The sequence below is a fragment of the Nannospalax galili genome, unplaced genomic scaffold (genome assembly GCF_000622305.1).
Source record: "Nannospalax galili isolate Female #2095 unplaced genomic scaffold, S.galili_v1.0 scaffold185, whole genome shotgun sequence".
In the NCBI taxonomy this organism is placed as follows: domain Eukaryota; kingdom Metazoa; phylum Chordata; class Mammalia; order Rodentia; family Spalacidae; genus Nannospalax; species Nannospalax galili.
This window is the reverse complement of record NW_008355474.1, coordinates 1,850,994-1,873,190: the sequence shown is the minus strand read 5'-3', so window position 1 is coordinate 1,873,190 and position 22,197 is coordinate 1,850,994. Positions and strand designations below refer to the sequence as shown.

General features: G+C 47.8%; 1 protein-coding gene across 7 annotated transcripts in view; it reads left to right on the top strand.

Annotated features, from left to right (window-relative positions):
• LOC103749912 overlaps positions 1 to 21,606 on the top strand; it is a 34,976-nt gene extending 13,370 nt beyond the window's left edge. For 3 of the 7 annotated variants that reach the window (XM_008852821.1, XM_008852820.1, XM_008852822.1), the window contains exons 2-5: positions 2,725 to 3,538; positions 12,244 to 12,337; positions 13,195 to 13,254; positions 17,092 to 17,927. In XM_008852821.1, coding sequence (XP_008851043.1) covers positions 3,075 to 3,538; positions 12,244 to 12,337; positions 13,195 to 13,254; positions 17,092 to 17,190 — 717 coding nt within the window. In that variant the 5' untranslated portion in view covers positions 2,725 to 3,074 and the 3' untranslated portion in view covers positions 17,191 to 17,927. Of the gene's footprint in view, positions 1 to 1,915; positions 3,539 to 12,243; positions 12,338 to 13,194; positions 13,255 to 17,091; positions 17,928 to 20,306 lie in introns of those variants that run through there. The other 4 variants (XM_008852819.3, XM_008852824.3, XM_029555969.1 and 1 more) reach the window with 4 other exon arrangements.
• Positions 21,607 to 22,197: the final 591 nt, after the last annotated feature.

Here is a 22,197-nt window from a genome sequence, read left to right as displayed (position 1 = left end):
ATATATATATAGATAGATAGATAGATAGATAGATAATATTCCTAAAGGCATGATTATCATCTAGAAGTACAGTTCTATGGTTCTGACAAACACATTTACACCCAAGATAGCACATCCCAGTCTTTAGAAACTTATCTCCTGCTTCTTCCCAGTCTGGCTGTCCCACACCACCGACAACCCCCTCCCCAGCTTTTTGGGGTCTCTTACTGTCTGTTTTACCTATCTAGGGTTTCATAGAAATGGAATGTATGCCAACACTTATTTCAAGTTTGGTGGGAGGACACTGTCCTTGGAGGCCTGGCTGAGTGTGTGTCCAGGAATATTGGACTTACGTTAAACACTTTCCCCCAGATGGGCCTAGAAGTCAGACCTGTAATTAGATTGGGGGTAGAGGGCTGGTTTGGGCTGGTCCTCCCACAGGAGAGCCCTGTTCTCACCCTAGGTCCGTTAATGAGCTGGGGACAGGTGAGCCTCACACATTCCAACTTGACTGCCTTCAGCGGCATCCAGGAGCTGGTGGTGAGCTATTAATGGAAGGTGCTGGCTTTGTGCTAATTAGACCTTCTCTTCAGCTTCCATCTGTGCATGCACTAGAGCCCCTTACTGGTCAGCCTCACTGCCCCCACCCCAGCTTGCAACCTAGTTTCTGTTCCTCCATGAATTAGAGGTACTGTGAGAACTGCTTTCTTCTGGCTTAGGTCAAATCTCTGTTCTTTATGTTGTAGAAATGCGCAGGGTGGTGTTCTCAGGTCTTCTCCCTCTTGTTGAGGTAGAGTTGCATTATAAGCTAGATGAAGTTTGGGTACCACTGCCATCCTCCAGGGTAGGCTGGTGGTACTCCATCCATCTGGGATTCTTCAGTAAGACTTCTTCCTTCTGGAAAGTGTGGCTCTAATCCCTTCTCATTATTACCCTTATTCTTGATATCAGTGATGTCTCTCAAATCTAGTCTGGTCATACCCACTCATCTTTCACCCTACAGCTGTCATCTTTGCTGTCCAGGAAGCCTCGGGTGAGGGTCATATATCCTTTACCCTCAGCTGAAAAAGCTTTTTTTTTTTTCATTTTAAATATTTAATCCCAGGTTCAGCAGATACAATTTTTTTTGTCTCTTATGAAAGGTTTCATGGGGGGAGGCATTAACATCACAATCATGTCATTTAAAGAAAAAGTACCTCAGAATGGAGCTTGGGAAAGCTACTTGCTTGAAAATGCTGGCAAGTAGAGAAGGGCAGTTCCAGGAATGCTCTTTTCAGTTCCCAGATCCCCTCAGGTCCACTTGGGGCTGTGTACAAGAATATCAAGCGCTGATGCCAATGCATCTCATTCTCTCCTGTTTGGATTTCCCTGATAATGATACCAGTATAGACTGCATGGATTATTGGACAGTGTGGGGCTTCTCTAGGTTCCCTCAAAGTTTTGAACCTACACTAAAGAAGAGTGGAGCCTGGCAAGGCTGCAGAAATTCCCTGGGTTGGCTTGCTTGTGTGGCCTTTTCTGCTCTTGGGGTGATAATTCCTGCTTTGAAGCACTAGGGTAAAAGACCCAGAACCATCCACCAGGTTAAAAAAGTGCACATTCCAAATTTTAGAAAAGCTGAGCAGATGGGGGAAGGAACTGTGTCCACTTGTGAGGCAGGAGTCTTTCCTGGACTTTGCCCTTTCCAACTCAAGTGTCACATTCACCTCTCTGGGTGAAATGAGGACAACAGTACCTATATCTCCAGGGGTCAGTTAGAATTAAGTAAAAGATACAAAAAAGCCAGTGTGGTGGCCCACACCTTTGGTCCCAGCACTGGGGAGGCAGAGGCAGGCGGATCTCTGTGAGTTCAAGGTCTGCCTGGTCTACATAGTGAGTTCCAGGCCAGCTGGGGCTACAGGGAGACACTCCCCCCACCCTCCCCACCCCCATCTCAAAAACTACAAAAAAAAAAAAGTAAAAGATACAAATAAAGTGCCTGGCACACAATAGACAGTGGTCAAGTGGCAGGGGGTGCACAGATATCTGGGTCTGAAGTTCAAATCTCCACCTGGTAAAGAAAGAATGAAAACCCCAATAGATGTCCAAGCATCACGGAAGGGCCCACCGGGCTACCTACCTCCCCCATCTAGTACCATACCCTCTGAGTCCAAACAGAAAATCAGAACCTCAGAGAACCCCTAGTTTTTGGGAGAGACATATAAATTCTAAGCTTGGCTGGCTTAGAGATTTGAAGTAAGTGGATTCGGATAGGATCCGCAGCATTGGCTTGCCTAGCAAGGAAGGCTAGGGCTGAAAGCCAAGGTGGCACCGCCAGGAGCTCCTTGTTAGCTCTGTACCTAACTGTCCATTTCGGAAAACCGAAAACTGCCTGGAGTCCAAGTCTCATGACATGACTCACTAATGGTACCTTTGTAGAAAGCCAGGGCTGTGACTTGGATGTGGTTGAGGGCAGGCTTTCTTCGATGCGCATCCAGGCGTCCCGCCTCCTGGGCCTGCATTCCCAGAGGGAACCCACAGCCGCACCCATGGAGGCTCCAGATACTCCACCCTGGTGTCTGGTCCCAACTCCCCCCACCCCCCACCCCCGTCCTGGGCAGGCGTGGTTGAGGCTGAAAAGGGGGATCAGGATTCTCCTCCTGGAGGACTTACAGGTCCCCACTTCCAGGCTAATGCCATGAAACACTGAGGCTTCAAAATCGGGCGGTGTTTCCAGGGTGCTGACGTCTCTGCTCCTTATTACAGCTGCCCTCCTGCAGGTACCCCAGCCTCCGGTGGTTTCCGCCTGCGCTCCCTACCCCGGCTCAAAATCGCCGTCCGCACCTGCTCCAAGGAGAAATCAGCACAGGAGAGGTGAGTGGCCAGAGCTGGGGTCGGCAAGGAGGACCCCGCTGTCTGCGCCCCTACCCCACTTCGCAGGATCTCAGAAAGCCGACGGGCAGACTACTTGGGACGTAGGAAGATTCTTGCATCACGTTGGTTAGGCGACTGTTCTTCACCTGGATCATCTGAAAGGCACCCCTCCTCCCCCAGGCCGGGATCCAGTGTCATCCCCAACTGTGAGATGGCCTTAATAATACTACTTGTGCTTTGCAATGCCATCCCGCAGACCTGGGTGTGGAATGCTCGGTCGGCCGAGCCGAGCTGGCTTCAGGGACACTGGCTCTCCCCGACCGGGGCCCAGCGGGAGCCGGGAAAGGCGCTGCCACCTCCCACCTGCCCGGGGTCCGGCTGACCGCACTGCGGAGACTGAGCCCGGAGACCTCCCTCTCCCGGCTGCGGAAGCGGGAGTGCCGGGCTTGGCTGTATCCGAGGCGGAGATGTCGGATCCGCACTCACACGTGGTGTTCGCAGGCCTTCGAAGTGCGCGAGCCTGTTTTGAACGCCGGCGGCGAGGCTACCGCGTCCGGCCGGCACTCTGGACGGCCGGGGCTGGCGGGCCCACCCAGACAAGAGGAGAGCAGGAGGCCGGGCGGCTTCCCCTCGCCTTTGCGCTGCGGCTCCGGGAGGCCATTTTGAGAGCGAACCAGAGGCAGCAAGATGGCTGCGTGGGCCTGAGGTAGGTCGGGGCGTCGCAGAGGCTGCTGAGCCTCCCCTCGCGCCACCCGGACCCGCAGCCCACGGAAGCGGCGCGCGCAGCCAGCGGTCCCGCGCGGAGGCGTCCCTGAAGCCGCTTGCCGCGCGACTCCACAGGTATTCGCTGTCTCCCAGGCATCTGTGAGCCGAGGCCAAACGGGCCCACTGCGGCCCTGTCTCCGAGAAAGCGGCCTAGGAGGCGAGAGGCAACAGCTTCCCCTGCCGCCTGGCTGAGGTGCAGGCCCAGCCAAAGAACAACGGCTGCGTTTTAGTTTGGAACCGAGAGCCCTTGGAGAGTTGTTTCCAAGCAATGGTAGAGATGTGTGGGAAAGCGCCTGCGTTTTCTTGAACCTGAGATGGGCCTTGGTGTCATCTTTGAGGTCATGGGAAAGCTTAGGGCCCCCTCGACGCTGAGTGAGGGTCTCTTTGTAAGGATGTGGTTGGGGCTGAGGACAGATCCAGAGACCCCATTCTCACCATCCAGGCTGGGCTGTGAGTCAGACTGAGGATGGAGGTGGAGGGCTGGAGTCATGAAACAGCATCCCTGGGCTTGCTCTCTCCACCTTATTAGTTAGCCTGAGTCAGAACTGGTTTTCTGCCCCCTGTGCTTCTATTCCATGTGGGTGAATAAGCACAATCTAGCTGCCCTCCTAGAGTCATGGGTGCTCTAAAACAGATCCTACACCTGTTGTGTACAGGGTCACCAAGAAACTTGAGTTATCAGTTTGTGTTCACTGAATTCTGCTGTGTGCCAGGTCTAAGCACTTCACGTGAATTTGGATCTCCCCAAATAGATAGGGTGATGATTTCCTTTTGATGACTTTTGCCACAGGTAGTGTGTAGACTGAGCGATGTTAGCCTGAAGCCTTGGTTCTTTAGTCTCTTCAAGTGCACACACATAAATGCAAACACAAAGATTTATTTCGTCTGATCTCTTTCAAACAAACACCTTTCCTGAACCCAAGTCCTACTCATTTCTACCTCACGTTTGAGGGATCTCTTGCCATACCTCAGTCTCTACCCTGAAGCCCTGACCTAAAATAGAATTTATGATTGACTGTTGAGCTTCCTGGCAGCCAAGACAAAGAAAACATGATGGCTTTATAACCTTGCTCAAAAAGGAAGTTCATCAGGTTTTGCTAGAGATAAACTTTTTTCTTTTACATATAATTTATATAAAATTTAAAGGTTTATGGCCTGGGGATGTAGCGCAGTGATAGAGCTCTTGCCTAGTACTAGTGGTTCAATACCTAGTACTGGAAAAGTACGTATGAAGCATGGTGAATATGTAGGTTACTTGCGTTTGTCACAGATGGGGAACTGAACTCAAAGAACTTCAGTGATTTTCCTCAGGGTCATTAAGTTAGTAGAGCAAGGACTGGGACCAGGAATCCTGACTCCCAGTCCAGCCCCCATTGTCTTGTATCTAGGCTTTAGTGGACTTCTCAACAGGGAGATAATTTAATTGTGGCCTAACAACCTCTCATTCCTACTATAAAGTTCTTAGAATTGGGTGCTGCCTCTTTCCCATGGTTCCCAGTGCTGAGATGGATTTATTATGGGTATATCTGTAAATATTTGGTGAGACCTGAAATTAAACCTCTGGTACTGAGATGAAGGTGGAGGTAGAGGCCCTGACTTCAATTTTCTCGGGGTACTTTGTTTTTTAGGGGTAAACTCCTGAGCCTATTAATATCTCTTCTCTCAGCAAATGGTATGAGCTGAGCAGTAGATGTCTCCTTTAGGATGAGGTCTAATTCCTACCTGCCTTGTCACATAGTACTGGATCTCACAGGAAAGTGTCATTTGTCTTTCAGGGGACCTTGTTGTCAATAAGATCAACAAATCCCTTTAGGTAAACCAAGGAAGGTTTCCTCATTGTGCTATGAGACCTGGCAGACCTATTTTTTATCTTCCTTTGGTAGAGAGCTAGCCTCTTTTCCTTGCCCAGGTTTGATTCTCATAGCTTAAGTACAAATTACAGATTGGAGCTCAGGTTAGTAAATTTCAGTGGCCTCCAAAATGTAGGCTTTGAATCCTTGGCCTGATGACTGTAGGTGCAAAATAGTTCAGTGGCCCTGTTACAGACCAAATTCCCTGGAAATCTGTATCAAAGAAGCATCACCCCTGAATGTGGCGTGGGGGGGGGGTGCTTCTTGGTAGGGAGCTCCTATTTCCAGAAAACTCCAACACATCTGGTCCCAATCCTGTTTTGTCTTTGAGCAGGGTCATGGGCAAAGCAGCAGAACTGGGACCAGTTTGCAGCTAAAGCCCCAGCTGCAGAAGAAAACAGGGTTCAGCTCCCCAGATTAGTTACTATCTACAAGGATTAAAGGCCCCAAATAATGGCTGGCTTCTCCCCTCCTCTATGCCAAGGGAAGACATGTAAATACAGCCGCACGCCAGCTTAGGCAGTAGATGTGTATAAATCGAATTTAGCAAATCAGATCATGGTTTAAATGCACTATTTAAAGCAGTCCTGCAGTGAAGCCTTTTACAAAGGGAATAATCATTTTGTGATGCTAATCATCAGCCTCCAATTTATCTCCTTTGTAAGTTCAGATGTTGGTGCACTGGGTGTTCTGAAATTGGGGCGCTCTTGTGTAGGGCTCCAGTGATGGCTGTCTGCCTTCTTTTTCTGACCTCTCATTTTAAATGGGTGCATGTCCTGTTTCTCACTGGAGGCCTCAGGATGCTTGTCATTTAGCCTGATAGTTCTCGTCCATCCCGCTCATCTTTTCATAATCTGCTAGAGGCCACCATTCTTCTGCTCCTAGCTCCTTTTCTGAGATTTTCACTCTTCTGGGGCGGGGGGCGGACATAGCCCTGCAGTTCCCAGGCATTAGAACTAACTCACTCTCTGATCTGAACCTTCCTTTGTTTTCTTGAGCTTCTGATACCTCTGCTGTTGATCATAAAGACCGTTTTGGAGATGACTAGATGACACTTTATCAGCCTCTGAATTTAGAAGGCAAATTAAATGCAGGTACTCCCTTGCTGAATAGGCAATGTCCAGAAATGTTCTCCCCCATTCACAGCAAAAACCCCTGAAGCTTGGTTGTTAAAGTGACGTTTTCCCACAAGTTAAAAATCAGGACTCAAAGGGAACCTGTCTTCTAATTGCTATAAAAAGTGTTTTATACACTGAGCTATAGTTCCTTTCTCTGCAGAGAAAATAAAATCGGAGACCATCTGGGTGGGAGAGAAAGAATGAAGGGAAAGAGATGGAGCTGATGGAATAAAGGAAGTGGGCAGGAAGCTGGGGGGCTGTGAGGAGCCTGACCTTGCTTAGCTCACAGGCCCTGATATAGTGTCTTTGTCAATGCTGCCACTATTGACGCGTTCCTTGGTAATTATGACTGTGTGTTGGCATGGCGACTCAGAGTAAGAAGACTAGAGGCAGTGGGTAAATGCACGACTTGTTCTTGCCTTCTAAAGCAGAGAGGAGCTTTTGTGGGTAGTTCTTCTAGGAAGACGTGGTGGAAAATTCACCAGACCCTATGCTGGAGCTTGGATATTGACATGGGAGCCAGGTGGCTCTAAGCAGGATGGTACAAATGGAGGTCCTCAACAATCTAGGGTCTGGCACAGAGGTCTCCTAGAGCCTCCCTCCAGTTCCTTTCTGTTGTTTTTGTTCCTCAGCCTTGAATCATCAAATATATCTATTTCTAATCCTTTTTGGGTTGTCTATTTCAAATAGGTTTATGCTGTACTCTCCCTACACTTGATTGATCATACAGTCATCATCTAATAGGCCATGGTTATGCATCTGGAATCTGAAAAGGAAGGCTGGTAGGCCCAGCTGTAGGAATGGAGTCTGGGGCTTTCCCTTCTACCCTAGTGCCTTCTTCATAGATATTCAAGCCATATCCTTATCTGAAAATGGGGACAGGCTGCTAGAATCAAGAACTGTTCTATCCTATCTAGTATGCTACCGAACAGACATGAATAGTATTGATCTCATAAAGGATAGTGTCTGGTTATATAAATTACATTATTAAAATGACCTGCTCTTCTGTCTTGTTCATGATGCTTCTAGAACATTTAAGATAATATAAGGAGCTGGGTGTGGCATCATAGGCTTTTAATCCCAGCACTTTGGAGGCAGAAGCAGGTGGATCTCTGTGAGTTTGAGGCCAGCCTGGTCTACAAGGGAGTTCCACGCCAGCTGGGGCAACAGGGGGACCCTATGTCAAAATAAATTATATAGGGACCTCCCCTTACATTTCTGCTAGATGTGGCTATTCTAAACTAGAAAATGGAGACCTCTTACAGACCTGACACTTGATAACTGATTGTCTTGATCTCACCTAAGAGGCCTCTAACCACAGAGTAGTCTATGCATAGTTCAGTGGAAAAAAACAGGTAAAAAGTCTCAGGGCCTGAAAGGGCTTTAAGGATAGCCTGGGAGAGCCTGTTAAATTGGGATTACCCCTCAGTCTTTGGAGGTGGAAATTGTGACCTGAGTCTACAGGCAACATTGAATTTTTTAGCATTTATGGTAGAAGTAATCCAGAAAGAGCCTTTGGATGAAGTCAGCAATGCCCCAGCAGGTTTGTATGGGCATAGCTTGAGTTGACAGAACATTTGTCCCAGGAATGGGACCCATTTCTCCAGTAGTGATTTCATACTCTCCCAGATGTGTGGAAACCACAGAACAAGAAAGGCAGCTGTATGTCCTGAGTTTGTATCAAACTCGCTTTTGGCCAGGTTCCTTTGGTGGGAAGAGGACTGGGAGCTGCCCATCTCCTGGCTGCCCTTCCTCCTCTCAGCCTTTACCACTGTACAAGCTGGAGCTTCTGGGATGCACCTTGGCTCAAAGCCAGCTTCATCTTGGAGAGGATCCTGCTCTGGCTTCCTGCCAGGCCTCTGGTCTCCAGAGAGATTTTTTCCCCCCTGGGGAGGCACGGGGCTCATCCTGCTATCAAGGGGCAGAGGCCCTGCTCAGACTTCTGACCTTGGAGGACCCTAGGCTGTGGGGCCAGCCTTGCTTCTAGCCCTGACACCTTTCAGAAATTCTGGTTTCTTGCCTGGAAAACCCTGGACTGGGTTAAGGGCCTTCCAGCTTCAGTACCTTGGAGGTATCTAAAAAGCAGCTCCTCACTTGAACCTAGAAGATAGGGACTGGAATCATACTGAGTCATGGTGATAGTAGCACAAACCATTTACTGAGCACATGCACTGTGCCAAGTTCTGTGCTATCACTTTGTATGCCATATCTCCTTTGAGGCCTGGCTCAAAGGGGTAAGTGTGTAACCCAGGGCCTATCCTTTTCTTAGCTAAGTGCCATTTGGGGCATTGCCTTGGTATGTCTCAGGAGCTATAGTTCTTAGGAAAGCTATCCTAGTTGTCATAGGATCCTTGTCTTATCAGGAATCAGCTGGGGCTTGGGAAGCAATATGAGTTCATTTGGGTTGCTAGAGGCTGTTTCTGTAGCATCTCCTTCTTTAACCTGGCAACACAGCTGAAGAATCCAGATGGAAGAGCTCAGTGCCAGGCCCCCAGGAGTCTCAGTAAGGAATTGGAGGGTAGGAAGCATCTCATCTGATCCTGACTTGTCTTGATATTGTCCATCAGCCAAAGCCTTGCTGTGCTTCAGTCTGTAAAATCAGGGTGGCCCAGTACAAGCAGCCCCCCACAGTTGTAAGAGACTGGCTGCTCAGGGTGAGTGTGGGTCTTGAGTTATGCTCCTACTAGCAGCAGTACTCACAGTCCTATGGAGGAGGGACAGAGTCTGTGTCCTCTGTCCAATCTTGTTTTCTTAAGCAAAGAATGTCAGACTTTCTTCTGTCTGCTAGTTTGGTAGCATACTACCTGCTGGTCAGGAAAGTGGCCATCACTTCTGAGGGTGTCATTTCCTTGGTAAGTGTTATGGAGAAGTAAAGAGAGAGAGATCTTAGCCCATTCTTAGTGGTCTGCAACCTTCCTGTATCAAATTTTATTTAAATATATATTTACATTTATGTTTAATTATTTGTCCATGTGGGTTTGTGACAGAGTGCATGTGAAGGTCAGAGGACAACTTCTAGGAGTTGGTTCTCTCCTTCCACCACATGGGTCCTGGTGATCAAACTCAGGTTGTCAGGTTTGATGGCAAACATCTTTACTTACTGAGCCATCTTGCTGGCCCCTATATCCATGTGTCTCCCTCTATTGTTGGACCACAGAATCTAAGATCATAGCAGTAAGAGAGAAGCAATAAGCCTCACTGGGATCCGGATTCTAGGGACTCTCTGATCTAGTTCAGAAACTATGGACATGCTGCTTCCTTCTCTCTAAGCTACTATTCTTATCCATGAAACCGGGGATAGCTTTCAAGAAATACAGTGGCCCTAAGTTCAATACCTAGGTCTGAGAAAGAAAGGAAAAAGAGAGAGAGGAGTGAGGGAGAGACACACAATATCAGTATGCATCCCCATCTTGATGTTGTGTCACACATTTGTCATGAGTGAAATCCCTGGAAGGTGGCAAGCAAAGAACCAAACTTAGTTCTCTATCAGTTACCCTGCAATAAGTCATTGTGTTTACTGACCATCTGTAAGCTCTGCAGTGCAGGGAGAACCCTAGTGAGGTTCTAGGGGATAGTTTGTGCAGTCTTAGCAGGCACACATTCAAGGATATATGGTTTAACTTAGGTCCAGGCAGTTAAGGGAAGAGGAATTTGTCTGGAGACAGAAGCCTCAGAGAAGGCTCCTGCACATAAACAGGTCTTTTGGGCCATTAAGAGGGCAGAATAGAACATCCAAGTTAGAGGAGAATATTCCATGAACAGAGGTTCAGAGGTAGGGATGGAAGGAGGTAGGGAGGAGTATTGTTGGACAGGCTTGGGATTTAGGTACAGAACATCAGGGCAGATGGTAGAAGCTGAAAACGACAAGGTGAGGAGCCAATGAAGAGAACTGGTCTGGCCACCATGGGTGCAAGATGGGTGGGAATGGAAGCCGCCAGGCCCTGTGCCACCCAGGCCAGCTGGAGCTGAGCAGGCACACCCACTCTGTGCCTGTCACCTCGTGGCAGTTGGCTTTGACTCTAGCAGTTCATAGAGCCATTTCTGAGTTTGCAAGAGAATCACAGAGCTCAGGAATTGGATATCTTCCCATGCCACATTATTTTTCTACCACACTCATTTATTCATTCAACATTTATTGACTGCACATTATGTGTCAAGCAAGGCCTTAGGGACACAGAGGAGGAAACCACAGCTCTCTGCCCAGCCCTTTGGCTTGTGTAATATGAAATTTCATGTATTCATTCACAACAGGAAGGTCAGGTTGAGGGCAGGGAGTGCTGAGTTAGCAGGCTTGGGGGTATTGACAGTTACTGTCAGTTTGCAGTTTCTTGCCTTTCCTATTCCTTGCCATTCTTCAAGAACCTGGGAAAACAGTCAGAGGCTATTTCATTCTTTGTCCATGGTGACCATCAGCTGTCATTTAGTTTCTGCCAGAACTTTAATTCTCTACATCCCACTAGTTCTGTAGTTTCCCTTTCTCCATTTAAAACAACTTGGATCTTAAGAATCAGAATATTGGGGGCTGGAGAGATGGCTCAGAGGTTAAGAACACTGGTTGTTCTTGCAAAAAACCTGGATTCGAATCCCAGGACCCACATGGCAGCTAACAACTGTCCATAACTCCAGTTCCAGAGGATCCAACTACCTCTTCTGACCTCCACGGGCATTGCATTACATGGGTGCACTTACCTACATGCAGGCAACACACACATACACATAAAATAATAATAAAAAAATAATAATAGGGCCTGGAGAGATGGCTCAGCGGTTAAGAACACTGGTTGTTCTTGCAAAAAACCTGGATTCGAATCCCAGGACCCACATGGCAGCTAACAACTGTCCATAACTCCAGTTCCAGAGGATCCAACTACCTCTTCTGACCTCCACGGGCATTGCATTACATGGGTGCACTTACCTACATTCAGGTAATACACGCATACACATAAAATAAAAATAATTTTTTAAAAAAATTTAAAAAATAAATAAAGATATGTTTGTCCTATTGAAAAAAAGAATCAGAATACTGGAGCCAGGTGTTGTGGCACACACCTTAAATTCCAGCACTTGGGAGCGGGGAGGCAGGTGAATCTCTGTGAGACCAAGGCCAACCTGGTGTACATAATACATTCCAGGCCAGCTGGAGCTACAGGAAGACCCTATATCAAAAAAGGGGGTGAGGCTTGAGAGATGGCTTAGCTCTAAAGAGCATGTACTGCTGTAGCAGAGGATCCAAGTTTGTTTCCCAGCACCCACATCAGGCAGCTTACAACTACCTTTAGTTCTAGGTGATCCAACACATTCCTCTGGCCTCTGCAGAAGCCTACACTCACAGGGACACACACACACACACACACACACACACACACACACACACCACCCCATTTAAATAAAGTAAATACTTAAAAAAAGAATCAGAAAGCTGAGCATGGTGGTGCATGCCTTTAATCCCAGCCCTCAAGAGGCAGAGGCAGGCGGATCTCTGTGAGTTTGAGGCCAGCCTGGTCTACCTAGTGAGTTTCAGGCTAGCTGTCTCACAAAGACCAAAAGAAAAAAAAAAAAGAATCAGAATATCAATAACTTGAGATGTATGTATGAGACTAGTAGTAAACATCTTAAATGCAATTAAATAATAATAAATTATGCTTAGAGGAATTAATGGATAGTTTTCTCCTCCTTAGAAGAAGTCAGAAGCTTGTTTGGAGTTCCAAGTTCAGAATTCTACCCTGGTTCGCCTCATATTGGACCCTGAGTTCCTGGCAGATGGGCTTCCATGTAAGTTAGCAGTGATGAGCACTTGGCTACCTTCTCTCCACACAGCCGGGTTGTGACCCAGCCCTGCAAATGCATCAGTCCTGTATCTCCGATTGTGGGCTTTTTCTGCTGCTTGCCTTCCAATAACATAAGGGAAAATAGGCTTCTTCTTGTTACTACTACTCTGGTGAACTTATTGAAGTTGATGTGTATGTATCAATAAGATAAAACTCTTAGATCTTATAGGGTGATTGTCAAGCATATAGGAGGGATGGTGCCATTCCTGGCTGCATGAAAAGTGGTTCTAAATCTTTGAATGAAACCCCAGGTCCTTGGTCACCAGAAGACCATGAAGGGAAGTGTCCTGCCCTTGGCTTAATTATGGCCTGTCTAGCTGTGGCTGATGGGCAAGATAAACATACATGAGATAGGCTTTCTTCTGTGACAAATGAGAAGCAGCTGGTGAGACAAGCCGTGCTGGACTGTTTCTGAAATTTGTGTTTTTCACTTGGGAAACCCCAGTGGCCAGTGAGGGTGCTTTCCCAGAAAGACAGAATGTACTCTGAATTCTGTATGATGAACAACAGGGCAAGGGGTTGTTCAGACACAAAAAGCAAGTGGGTCTCCCCTGCCCTGGGTGGTCTTGGCTCCCTTGTTTCCCTTGCTTAGCTGTCTTGGAGGAAGTTTACTGAGTTAATGTCACATGCACAGAGACTTGCCTTGGGTTTACATATGAAAACCAGTTAACAGCACATGCTTCAGGCTGCTGGGCAATGCTTCTTCCAGGGCAGAGTGGCACACAGATGCTGGAGAAGCAGGTACACAGTTGTCCTATCTGCCTTCTGTTCTCCCTCTCATGTGCCTTATCTTTCTTCCAGGACATGCTCCAGGGTCAGAAGAAGCGAAAGAGAAAGAATTCTGGTGACAAGAATAAAAAGGTGGGTCCCATTCCAACACAGGCTGTCATGTGTGCATTCACAGTTCTTAGCAGCTGTTCAACCTTTCTTCATGGTATATTGATGTGGTTATAGATGGAAGGTCCAAGGAAGATTTCAGCCTCAGATTACTATTATTTTTTTTTCTTCTTTGGAAAAAAAAAGCACAGCCCATTTTGAGTAAGACATTGAAATGGGGAAGCCAGGTGTGGGGACATATATCTTCAGGCCCTAACTGTTCCAGTGACTGAGGCAGGAGGAATGCTAGAACCCAAGAGTTCATGGTCAGTTTGGGCAACTAATAAGTCCGCTCAAAATAGAATAAAATAAAAAGTAATGTTACCCTCTTATGGAGACTGTTGCTTGCTAGGTTGACCCATATGAAATTTCTTTTTTGTTGGTCAAGAACAGTGAAATATTGGCTATTCATTTGGTTCAAACTCATACTTTTCCATCAGTAGGATGGTAGAGAGGAATCCCCAGAAGCACATATTAACCATTTATGTTCCTTTTCATCCTTTGGTGCTCTTTTTAGAATTATTTTAACAGTAGGGAGCTGCCATCTGACATTGTACTGAAAGAGAAAGCTACCCTAGCAAAGTTCCACTTTGCCCCAACTTCAGGACATGCTGTCTTGAGATACAGGACAATTAAGATGACTTTTGAAGGCCAGGTGTAGTGGTTCATGTCTATGATCTATTTGGGAGACAGAGGCAGAAGATGAAGAGTTCAAAGCCAGCTAGTACTACATGAGATCCTGCCTCCAAAAACAAACCAAAACAAAAACAAACAGAAGAGAAAAAAATGACTTTTTAGTACCCTTTTTTCATTATTAATAAAAGAAGAAAAGTCTCTGGGCTAGCTCAGCCATCCCTGACCAAGGGCTAGACCAGTTGAAAACTTTCCTGTCTCAGAGGCATTTGCTTCTATCTAGATGGCGAAGTGTTATATTACTTCCCCTCCTGTGTAGCCAATAGCCATCCTAGGAGACTGGATGGAGGTACAGGAAGGAGGGTGCTGGAGTCCTGACTCCAGACACTTCATAACCTTTTGGTCACCCCAGGTCTGGGCGGCCAGCCACAGGAGCTTCTGACTGAATGCACTTGCCATCTAGCATTCATTACACCATTGTCAGTGTATGTCTACAGCCGCCTCTGGGTGTGTGTGTTTCTTTTTGTGTCTGCATGTCAGTGTCAGGCTGTGTGTGTCTATTTATGTCGGCCTGTCTTGGCGTGCCCAGTGCAACAAGGAACTGGGAGCGGTGTTGATAAGAGGGAGATATTTCAAAGCCCCAGCTTTCCCCCTCAGGGGCATCAGGATGCTGGTATATATGTACCTGTATACATATACAGATAGAGGGTTGCTAGGGCTTTTTCATGTTGGTCATTGAGTAAGGATGCATTCAAGTGTCTGGCCAGGTATAGTGTGAGCAGTTGCCTGGCTGGGTGAGTCCCATCTGCTGAGAGCTCACAGAGTTGCCTTCCCGCCTGCCACTGTCCGTGGGGAGTCTGTCCCTTCGCAGATCACCACCCCTCTAATTTATTAGTTGGGAAGGAGGAGAAAATGAAATGTTGCCTGAAGACAATGGCCAGGACAGCAGGTCCCACCCCACACAGCCACCAGTACCTCTCCCCTGAGTCTGCACATTAGGCTAAACCTGAGTTAAGAAAGAAAACCCCCCCCACCCAGCCCCCAGTACCCCCCCCCTGAGGCTGCACATTAGGCTAAACCTGAGTTAAAAAAAAAAAGAACCCCCAAGTCATTCTAAAAAAAAAAAAAAAAGCCTGCCCTTACACACGAAGATGTAGCTGTTGAAGGAAGAAGAGACCACCAGAACGAAGGCTAGAGTCAAAGTGTGTATCTGCTATGCTAGTAGACACAAGGCCCTTCATCCATTCTGGGGCCCCCACCTCTGAGTCCCAAAACTTCTCTCCAGCTCCTAGCCAAGCAAGGGAGGGGTAAGGGGCCCAAGGCAGCTGCAGGGGCTATGTTAGTAAACACTTTACTGGCTTCCTATTTTCTTCACATACACCCCCACCCTTCTCTACTCCCCCTGCCCCTTACACACTACCCCCCCAATCCTCCTTTCTGTGGGCTGCACAATGAGCTCATTGTCCCGCGTGTGATTTGAATAAGGGATCTGCGGGCCTGTTCCCAGCATTGTCCAAGGGGCTGGGAAAAACCCCAGTGCAGGCAGGAGGACCAGACCAGACAGAGACAGATGCCTAAATTAGCAACAAAGCTTTGTGCAGGTCCCCCGGACAAGGGCTCGCCTTGTCTGCATGGACTCAAGGGTGTGGAGCTGGCCGGCTGCTCGCATGTCTCCCCATGTTAATTAGTTTTGCATGCATGTCTGAGAAGGTGCCAGGGGAGATGTGTTTGCCTTTCCCCTACCCAGGAGGGGGTCCTGTGTAGCCTGTCAGCAGGCTGGAGGCTATGGAGCTGCCCTGCGCTGGGGTGGGCTAGGCCTACCTGGGGAGTAGGCTCTGGCCCTGGATGGGGAATCCCTGCTTCCCCATCCTGTTGTTCTGTCTCTGTCCAGTGGGGAGCCAGGCCTTGCTCTTTGTCCCTCCTCTACTCTTGCCCCTACCCCTGAAAGTTGGTCAGCTCTGACTACATTGGCTTCTACCCAGACCTAGGCCTAAGCAGTCTGTCCATCTGGCAATCTGTCTCTTGTGACATAGGGCCCCTTGAGACCAGGCAGCAGAAGCGACCAGTCTGGGCTCTTCTCCATCCCAGAGCCAGATGGCCAGTCTGCTTATCGCATTACAGCCTCCTCTGTCCCCAGACCCCTGTGGTCCATAGCAGGACAGGATCTTGTCTGGGATATGGTGGAGAAGCCCCTTTTAGGCCCTTGTAATAGGCTGGTAGACAGGCACAGTCATGCCCCTGCCACTGGCTTACTACGTGACCTTGGGCAGCACAAGTTTCCCTGACTCCTGATCTCAGTACCTAGATGACTGAATTGAACTTCAGGAATTTTTGGTTCCCCTCTAGTTCAGAAAATCTGCATTGTGTTCAATGCAAGCTTGTGTTGATTTAACACAATGACAAAAGTGGGACCAGTGAATTCTGAGTGGAGGTAGGGATATAGAAGGTAGGATTTGATTATTGTTGACACCCAAGTGTAGGCTTGTGTTTTCAGACCAGCTAGAGGATCAAGAGTGGGCAGAGCCTGTCTCCCAGGATCTCACAGAGTCCCCTCCCAAGTTCTCTCTGGCCCTTATGCCACAGTGGTGGGACATGACCCCAGCCCAGCAGAGGGGAGCTTGGAAATGGCCACACAGGAGGAGCTGGAGGGAGAACAGCTGCTGGTTGGGACCCTGGGCATGTCCTAGTCGCCCCCTACAGGCCCTGGGATGGGGAACTGGACTGAGAAGAACTAGATACCTGCCTGGCTAAGCTTACCCAGGTCTCCTAGCAACTTCCCAAGTTATGCCTTCAGAGTGTCTACCCCTCTGTAGCCCCACAGGAATCCTAGGAAGTGAGGGACAGGGATGTGGCCTTGCTTCTCTCATCTAAGTGTAAGTGTTTGGGAATCTGACTCTAAGCTTTTTGCTGGTCTCATTTCTTTTAGCCTTGTGTCATAGCCTCTGGGCTATTGAAGAGCCAAGCCTAGGATTACTGAGTTAAAAAAAGTCATGTGCCCAAACTCCCAGTTTCTTTCTGCTGAGTTTTTGTCACAAATGAACCAAGCCAATCATTCCATTCTTTACTGGCTTAGTAACCCATACAGACAAGACAGGAACTTGATCACTGTGTATCCTTGGATCCAGAAATGCTTAGGTCTTTCAGAAAACATCCAAATGCCCTGTTCCTTCTTTTGTTCTTTTTTGCCAGCCTCCCTCATCTCTAGTACTCCCTCTATCTTCTCAGATGTGGTGGGATGCAGGCAGCTGGCCAGAAACCCACAGGAGCTCTGTGATTGGTCTTAGGTGACTATGAGGCCAACAGGTGAGGACCTGGGCCTTTCTCCCCTCATTGAACTGCTCCAGCCAGTTCCCCACTTGTCATCTCTATCTCCCAACCCCCTCCCCTGTTTCTCTGGGCTTCCCCACTCAGGGGGAGTCTGGTGGTATAGTCCAAAGATTAGTGAAGAAGAGCGGAAGTCAGACCCAGTGAGCAAAGTGCCTGTAGATGGGGTGGGAAAAAGGCAGGGTGGCAGAGCCTTGGGGGAGCTGCCCACTGCCCTCCCCACCGTACCCCTCTCTTAGCTGCCTCAGCTGCTGCCTCAGCTGTAGCTCTGAGCTCCTTAATCTGGTGATCAGTGTGGTGCTGGGAGGCCCGGCTGGCAGAGGCTTTAGGAGGTGACAGGGGATCTTAGGAGTCACACTCTGCTAATGGAGCATCACCAAGTATCATGACAAAGCTGGGGAATCACATTCCAAGCGCGGCTTCCCCCAGAGTGGGTAGTGCACAGTGGAAGCTGGGACACAGGCCCTGCATGTAGCAGGGCATCACCTTGTTCTTTGTTCCTCAGAAGGAAACTTCTCAAGATTGAGGTGTTCCAGTCCTTTCTGTGTAGCTAGGGCTTTATTGTTTGGCAGTTGCCCTCAACCTTATTCCAGCCCCTAAATCCTCTGGCTTCCAATCCCAATTAGAAGTAGTACCTGTATGCTTCATGTAGTCATTCCCCTGGTCAGCCAGGAAATGCTGTCAGAGCTGGTCAGGGGGAAGAGATTTGTTCTACAATTGAGTGTGCTAGACAGTATGCATCGCATGTTAGACTAAGCACCTCTGAGGAAACCCAGGGAGTTTAGAAACAGGTAAGATTGCTGAATGCTCGCCCAAGTAGTTCTGGGGACTTCTGATCCACCAGGTAGGTAAAACCTTGGCTAGCTATGTGTAAACACCTAACCCTGGATCAGTGAGCAATTGGATTCCTGAATGTTCCGGAGCCTCTATAACCTCATCTGTGATGTGAGAATAGCCGCTACCTTGGAGTTGCTGTGAACAGGTCCAGGCACACAGGAAATGCTGCATAGGGGCACTTTCCCCTCCTCTCTTTTCTCTAGGTACAGGAGAGGTAAGAGGTAGTTTAGCTTCTTGAGGTCATTCAATGTGATTGTGGTTGCAGGGGATGGAGACAGTGGTGATACTGAGAGTATTAATTACCACTACAGCCTGGGTACATAGACCAGAACCAGCAGCCTACTGAAGAGGGCACAGCTGAGCCAAAATAAGTCCATTTGTCTTTGTGTCCCCCTGGTCTATCACATATGTGTCTGTTCATCAGCAAGCATACAAACCATCCTTGGGGCAGTTTCTGACAAGATTGCAGGATGCTGGAACCCAGGATAGCCTTTGCATTCTCAGTGGGTCAGGTCTGCCTGGAATGGGGTACCCTGTCTGATCTGAGTGAGGGCTGTGAGTTCCAGGCTCTGTGCTGACTGCAAACCTGCCCAGTCTCTGTAGGAATGAGCTTCTCCCGGACCTCTCTCTCTCCTTGTGTCCCTTCTTAAAAGTATTGTGGGCCAAGGGGAAGCATGTGATCCTCTTTCTGATCCACCTCCTCACGCCTCCCTTTCTTCCTCTAGGAGAGGTTGATGGTTCCTGTTGTCTGAGAGTGTGATGCTGGAGGTTGCTTCATGTTCTGTCACTGAAGAAAGCTTCTGGCCTTAAGGCAGCATCTGTCCACAGCCCCAGGCTTTTGGAAGCCCCCTCCATCAAGGACTTGTGACTTTGACGGCAGTGGCTTCTTCTGTTGAGTTTTCTTTTTTCCTTACTGGGCAAAATCTTTACCTTTCAGTGAAAGGTACAAGGTAGCCCAGTAAAGAAACAGGGGCATAAGAAAACCAGCCCCACTTACCTGTCAGTCAGAGAGTTGGCCTCCTAGCCCGCTGTCCTGCTGATTAGTCTTGGGCAAGCCTCTTACCTTTCTGGACATGGAAAAGGAACACTGGATATGATGGTGTCTGCAGTTTCTTAGCCCCTACATTTTATAATTTTGGAATTCTTCTTACTTTTTCTACTTTGTTACCTGCCAGTCACCTTACCTCCAGCTCTCTGACTTTTAGGAAACTCAGCCAGCTTTGTCTCCTTCAAGCTTCCCTGGGGAGACAGGGAGATACCTTTATCCAGAGGCTACAGTTCCAGGTCAGCAAAAAAAAAAAAAAAAAAAAAAAAAAAAACCAAAAACAAACAAACAAAACAAAACAAAAAAAACAGAAGTCTGCCTCACTGCTGACCTGTGACATGGGACTGGGAAGGGGCCTGTCCTGGAGCAAAGGCTTGGACCAGAGAACATATGTCTTAGCTAGGTGTGCTTCCCACCTGAGTCTGGATTCACCTTCTCTTCTAGTCAAATATGCTCTGAACAGTGTCCTAGTGGCTTCAGGAAAGGTTTGCAGTGCCTTTGGGTCTTTCCCTGGGCTAGGGTCCTTAGACTTAAAAGTTCCAAATCCTGAGTGATCCCTGAGGGTACCACTTCTTAGTGCCTGTTCCCTCACCCTAGCACTGACAGCCAGAAGACTGCTGAAATGCATATGTCCATGAAGTCCAGAGGACATGGACCCAAGATCCTTTTATGACTGGAGTATCCTTAAGCCAGGGCATAACCTCCCTGAGCTACTGTTTCCTTATTTCTGAAATGAGGAAGGAAGGAGGATGTAGCTCAGTGGTAAAGAGCTTGCCTAGCATGCTCAAGACCTGAGGTTCTATCTTCAGATCAATAATAATAATAATAATAATAATAATAATAATAACAATAATAAATAGGAATAATCACACCTTTCTTAAAATCATACAAAGACATAGAAATAATATAGAGAAAATACCTTCAAATTGTAGGCTCATTTTTTAAAATTTTCTAATCCCACCTGTACCCAGAGGCTTCAAAGGCCATAGTCATGAGTCCTGACTTCCCAGTTTCAGGACTCCCTTGCTGGGGAGGTCCTGAAACAACCTTGAAGAAGCTCCTCCCCTGCCCACTGCCCTCCTTCCCCAGGGAGCAAAAATGCCTAGTTTCAGCCCTAATAATACCTGAATGAGATTTATAGGACACCTGCCTCCCCAGAGTACAGAGCTTCTCATGTACTATTTCTCTTGTCTTCTAGATTATCCTGTGAAAGAAAGTGATGGGCCAGACTCTTACAGCTTTTATGGAAATGGAGAAAGAACAGTGACTCCTGCCAAGGTCACAGGATTGGAATACAGAGCCAAGCTCTCTCAGAATCAGAAGAGCTGAGCAGGAAAGGAAGACTCAGTAACCACCAATCCTGAAACTGCAGGATCAAGTGCAATCCTGCCATCAGGGACTTGGCAGGAGACCAGGGGAAATATGCCCCAACACTTTCAGTGGGCCTTTGTCCTTGACTTGCTGGCCAGCCTAACATCTCCTGCATCATTTCTACCCAGGCCACACCCTTTTCAGGCCTGTTCTGGGTCTGTTGTGCTATGGAACACTCTGCTCAGGCCCCTGGCAAATGGAGACTTCACCACTGGTATTTCCACCTCAAAGGACAGGACAGCTCACTGGGAAGTTGCCAAAGGAAGGGACTCCATCTTCCTAGGAATTAACGAAGCCCTCTCCCCAGCTGTCTTCCCCTTGGTGCTCCTTTTCCTCCCTCCTCCTGTTCACAGCAGGCAGGGCCTGGACCCTGGAGCCATGCTGCTCTGCTGTTGCCAGGGGAGCCTGGAGGCAAATCAGAGCTATGCAGGGAAAAGGCTCGGCCTGTCAAAGTGTCTGAGATGAACCACTGCGATCCTTGTGCAGCTGGGCTCAGATGTGTCTCTGCTCTTGTTCTGTGCCTGAGAATACTGAAGCCCAGTGAGGTTCAAGGGCACATTCGCTATTCATTAGTCAGGGGTTCTTGACGTCCCAGGGATGGGTTCCCCCCTTCCTCTTTCTCTCCTTCCTGTGACACATTCCTGGATGCCTGTGGTGAGAGCTGTACACCTCCTGCTGCACAGCCTCTTCCCCTCAAATCCTGAATCAACTCCAATCAAGGAGACCAGACAGGACAGAAACAATGGCTTCTGGAAACCATTCAGGCAGGACCCCAGCCACACCGGCCTGCCCTTCATTCTCAATTCCTCTGGGGGTTCCACTCTCCCATGACTCAGGGCACCCATGGGCCACCAGCTTCTACAGGTCTGAACAGGAGGACACCACTGGTGCCACCCTACACACAACAGGCCAGTGTAATGCTATTCTCAGTGGATTCCTTGGGTGCCTCTAATCTTGCTGGCTTGCTATTTTTGTGTTTCCTTACCACGATGTGCCTGTTGATTGGAGAGTGTAAATTGTACATTATTTTCTGAAATGTGGCAATGTCAAAATGTAAAAGGAGCATGTATTTGGTCACAAACAAATTGTACTACTAGGAACTTATTCTATGTGTACTCATAAAGGTTCACAAAAAAGCATATACCAAGATGCTCACGGCATCACCCCTTTTTAAGTGTGCAAAGAAATGGAAGTGAATGAATGGGTCATTTCATACTGTGGAATACTACATGGCTATAAAAGTCAGTGTGGTAGGTCTCTGTATTTAGGCTGATATGGAAGGTTGGCCAGTATTACTTAGCTGAATAGAATGACTTACAGAACAATGGAGTATGTTCTTATTTGTATTCATTTAAAAGTCAGTCATGGGGTATGGAGGGAGGTAGAGCTCAGTGGTAGAATACACACAGCATATAAGAGGCCTAGTCCCAAATAAAAAGTGTTAGTCATAAGTATGCCTGTGTATGGATGGTTCCTGAAAATAAGCACTGGACAGTGGCCTCTGGGAAGCTGGATTGGTGGATGTATTTTTCTATATTTTATTTTATCTCCATGTTTGTGAAATACTTTTATTGAAAAAAAGAAAAGGTAGTCATTAATAGGCTTGTGTTCTCTCAGCCAACTAGGGGTAGGTGCTCTAAGACAAGGTGGTGATGTGGTAGGGAAAAGCATCTTTTTTTTTTTTTTTTTTTTTTTTTTTTTTTTTTTTTTTTGAAAAG